Consider the following 4,854-nt stretch of genomic DNA (forward strand, 5'->3'; position numbering starts at 1 on the left):
GTGTAAGAACTATAAAAGTAGTTTTTGGGGAAAACTATGAACTCTGCCATGCAAGTGACAAACTTTAGCTACAGCAACTCTTTGGAAGCTTACATTGTACTTGTCGTCTGCACGCTTTGTGCCTAGTGCCTCAGTAATATCACTAGTTCCTAGTGAATGGATTCTATCATATAGTGGTTTGGCCCATACAATGGCTACCTCACTCATGTGCAGAGGACCAGTATATTTTCTAAAGTGACTCTATAACAGCAGAAACTAGGAAGTTTGTTAGAAGTTCAGAGTGAATCACTTATTGCACAGTCTATACCTCATGGAGGTCAGTGTATAAGCAAAGAGATAGACTTTAATATTGGCTGTTTAACCGTATTACTCTGCACAATAGCTCCCTCTAAAAACAAAAAAATTAAAAAAGGGGAAGTTTTCAAGTCTCAAAAAATGATACAATGGGATTAGAATTAATACAGTAAAATAAATATTGATTGAAACCTCCACAGCCCTCTTATTGGCAGAAAGCTAAGCAAAGTGCCCAAATTACACACAAGAACGGTCAATGAAAAGACAAAAAACAGTAGATCGTTTCAGCAGCAAAATAAAGTCCTCCTGGATTCTTAGGCTTGACATAATGAATATATGCAGCTAAAGTCTTGATACGAATTGCCAAGAGTTCATCCAATTCTTGGGGACTCCAGTATACATCTGTGGATGAAAGGAGAAACATATGAACATATAATATGGAAAATACATTTAAAACTGAACTCTCGTGAGATAAAAAGGCACAAATGATTGCAGCTCTGTATTCATTAATAAATCCTAAAATGTATTTTTTTAAATAAAGCAAACTGTGTAGGCACCTGAATTTGACTTCTTGTGTCTTGCAGTCCACTGTGCAGCAGAGCTCAGGCAGGGGGAGTAGCAGCACTATCTAGTCACAGGCAGGGGGGGGTGGGGAAAAGATCTCCAAGTGTTACTGAACTGCAGCAAAGAAAATCTAGGTCTCTTGCTCTGTCATACTATGGAGAATTTAATAAGACATTTGCAACAATGGCTTTGTCTATATAGTTGGAAACCATGTGCCAAATTCATGAAACCCATTGTTGGTACCGAGTGTAACCTATTTAGGGCAGACTTATTTGAGGCACTTTTACTATCTGTTGCTAATGTTACAACACATCCATAAAGAGACACCGCCATATTCCTAAAGAGATACCTCCACATGGGTGATAAGGAAAGTGGAGGTAAATAAGCACTCTTCTATTTTGGAGTAAATTGTGTGACATATTTGTGATGGATTCATATAGAAGTCATACTGGGCTGGCCAATCAAAATGGTCAAAGACGCTTAACCCAGAAGAAGACTGGGCAAAGATGAAAGTGCCTTTGGGAGAGCTTGCATTGCTGGAGGCCAAGTTCCACTTTAAAGAACCCCGGCAAAATTACAAAAGTTACCCTTGCAGTGGGTAACTTGCAGCTACCCCAGCATTGCAAGAGTTGGGTGTTCATTTTCTCTAGGAGGCTCAAATAAAGCAGTTTTACTCACCTGATCCATGGTCCTGCAGCAGTTGGTACTCCTCTTTCCTCCCCTCCAGCTATGGAATGTGTCTCATGTCTAATACAAGTCAATGGACCTGTATAGACTATCGGAGCCCAGTTGAGAATAGGCTAATGGAACCAGTCTAACAGCCCAGAAGAAGCTGGCGGGACTGAGGATCAGGTAAGTAAATCTGCTTTATTTGAGTCCCCTAGACAAAACAAGCACCTAACCCTTGCAATGTGGGGGTAGCCCTACTGCAAGGGTAAGTTTGTCATTTAACCTGAGTTTTTCTTTAAGTCTCAAGAGAAAAAGAGGAAGAGGAGATAACTAAAACATTAAAATGCACAACATGACCGCTTACCTTAAATTCTCCCATCTGTTTTTCCATCCAATGAGCGAATAGGAGAAGATACTGCTGCTAGAAGTCCACTTACGATCTCTCGTCTGATGTCCCCAACAATAGATTCTTTGATCTAGGAGAAATTTAAAGGAAATTTAGTAGTGCATATTTTCTTTAATGTGGTAATAAAAAAAGAAGGTTGGGGAAATACAAAAGTTTGCATATTATTTAGTCCTCTATCTCGATGAGTCATCAGGGAAACAATCTCTATAATGTTCTAGTGTACATCATTAACATGTGGTGCCTCCCGTGCTGGGTGAGGCATTCCCCAGCCCCAACCCCAGCATGCCTCACCCCAAGCACGCTGGAACTCGGCACCCATCTCGGTAACCAAGCTATGTGTGGAGGGATGGAGGAGGAAGGGAGGAGAAAGGGAGGAGCCTCCCTGTCCCTCACTTGCTTGTCACTGGCGAGTCATTGAGATCGATAGTGTTAGTGTTTTTTTTGTTTTTTTTTATTGGACAGCTTGGACATCCACAGAGCTCACGCCTCTAACACAAAGTAGAGGCTGTGACAGCTCTTGCCTCACTGTTAAGTTACACAAGCAGTGGGGAAGCCCTTAGTTGGCTGTCAAAAGCCGGATGCAGCACTGCCTGTAATTAACAGGCAGCGCTCTAACCATGACAGGTTACACAGCGGGGAGGCTTTCTCTGCTGTGTTACCTGTAAGAAGCCGATGTGAATGGAGAAAAAGCTGTCAGCTTCAGACTTGAAGCCAACAGATTTTTTTCCTCCATAATACTAGGAGAGGCTTTGCCTCACCTGCCTCCCCTGACCACACGTCCCTGGTTAATATGTTATACTTCATAATTAGCTGATAAATTATATTTTTAGTCCTGACCTCAAGAAAATATCACTATACTTTCTCTTAAAAAGGTGAAACGTTTAACTACTCATTTTCTGATAATGATGGTCTCCGACTTTTAAAACAGTCCCCTTTTGTATGCCAGGTATTAGAATAGTCTAGCTGTAAAAGTGCTTATACACTGCTAGCTATGTATAATGTACAGTATACATTCTTAGCTCCTTCTAGGCATCTATAACAAGCCAGGAATGACCAGATGTCAGAGACAGTAACTCCTGTGCGCAGCCCAACTGCCAAAGAGAGCTGCAGTGGGACCTGAAAAATCAGCAGTGAAGGGGACGGTGGTGGGGGACGCAGTAGTGACAGGTGCCTTGACCCATCGTTGCTGGAGGACAGAAGGAGATAGGTGTGTGCCATAAGCTACAAATAAGGTAGCAGATAATGGCAAAATTCACCCCCCTAACAAAGTCTACTTCCACTTTAATGCTGATTTCCAGACAACTATAAAAACTGTTTTGCAGACAAAATTGGACTAACACCTACCTTACAATTGTTACATGATCCCATTCTCATTGCATAACTTAAAACATTTTTACAAACTGTAGCTTACACTTTGTGATTTTCTGCAAACTTCAGGACTGAAAAATCCTGCTTAGCTCTCACTGACTGGGGGGGATGAGAGCAGTTTTGTTTAAAATAATTAACCCTGTCTGTACTGAGCTGGCAGATTTCTAATCACTTGTAAACTAGAGAAGTCTGCCTAACAAAGGGCTAAACAAAGACATTGTACGGTAGTGCACTTTTTAAAAAAACTGTCCCTCTTATTAGCTCACAGGCATCTATTCTAACCATTAGAAGCTGCCTGTACATTCCGATGTGTAATCCGGACAAAAAAAATCAGCTAAAAACGGTAAGTTTTTTAAAATTATTCTTTTTAGGTATGCTGTGGGAACACAAACATAGTGGGGGGATTCTCAAATTTGGCTGCAAAAGTGGAAATACACTTTAAATCTGATATGGCTATGCTCGAGACAACAAGAGAAAAATTGGATATTTACTCTCGGAGTGGAGTGTACAAAATCACACAGACCATTTAAAAAATAGGATTTTGGTACTCACCGTAAAATCCTTTTCTCTCCGTTCATTGAAGGACACAGGGAACAGATCGGAGATCATGTACTGTAGAGTAATATCGCCACCTGCAGGAGAAGGACGCTAGGCACAAAAAAACTAAAGACCAATCACAGCCTAGGGGCGGCCCCTGCCGGTGGCCAAATCCCCCACCTGCTGACAAGTCTCCAGTTTAGTAACAAGCAGTAAAGGAGTACACACCCACATAGAGGGGCGGGCCCTGTGTCCTTCAATGAACGGAGAGAAAAGGATTTTACGGTGAGTACCAAAATCCTATTTTCTCTCCCGTTCATTGAAGGACACAGGGAACAGATCGGAGATCATGTACTGTAGGGACGTCACAGAGCAGTACCAAAAAAGAGAGAGGGATCCCGAAAGGAAGGCGAACCCTCCACCGGGATGACCGTAGCCTTGTTCAGGCGAGAAACCGGCGGAGTAGACCACTTAGTCAGGAAGGACTCCTCAAAAGGATCGCGAACCAAGAAGCGTTTGGGAACGGTAAACGACTTGCTCGGGCGCTTCCACTCCTTGTAGACAAAATCATCAAAAAAAGGAACGTAAGGGAAAACCTTAGTAGAACGCCTACTCCTGTGCGTCCCAAAAGGAACCGGCGGGAGCGCTGAAGAGCTCGGAGTCTCTTCAATTTTCAGCGTTTCCCGCACAGCGCGAACAAAGGCCGTGACCAATTCACGCTCCTGGACCATAAGGGTGGTCCCAGACTCGTCGTCACTACCAGACTCCGTCTGAGAGGAGTCCCCCTGGTCGTGCTACGCGGCCGCAGCAGAAATGTCCCCCTCTTCCTCAGAATCCCCAGAAAGGACCGAGGAGGGGGCCGGCAAAGCGCGCTTCCGTGGGGGGCGCTGCGTCAGCGCGCGCTCCATACGGGACACAAATGGTGGAGGAAAAAGCCTCCAAGGATAACAGTGCGCCAGCGGACCCCCCCAAAGACCCCGCAGACACCAAGGGAGACTGGGAGAGGGGCGCAGAAG

General features: G+C 43.8%; 1 protein-coding gene across 2 annotated transcripts in view; it reads right to left on the bottom strand.

The window, feature by feature from the left end:
• Window positions 1-1,892: 1,892 nt before the first annotated feature.
• Window positions 1,893-4,854, bottom strand: part of SSFA2 (sperm specific antigen 2) — a 93,838-nt gene continuing 90,876 nt past the window's right edge. For both annotated transcript variants that reach the window (XM_018559503.1, XM_018559504.1), the window contains one exon: window positions 1,893-2,003. In XM_018559503.1, coding sequence (XP_018415005.1) covers window positions 1,893-2,003 — 111 coding nt within the window. The remainder of the gene's footprint in view (window positions 2,004-4,854) is intronic.

The sequence above is a fragment of the Nanorana parkeri genome, unplaced genomic scaffold, assembly GCF_000935625.1.
Source record: "Nanorana parkeri isolate BGI_ZX_2015 unplaced genomic scaffold, ASM93562v1 scaffold400, whole genome shotgun sequence".
Classification (NCBI taxonomy): domain Eukaryota; kingdom Metazoa; phylum Chordata; class Amphibia; order Anura; family Dicroglossidae; genus Nanorana; species Nanorana parkeri.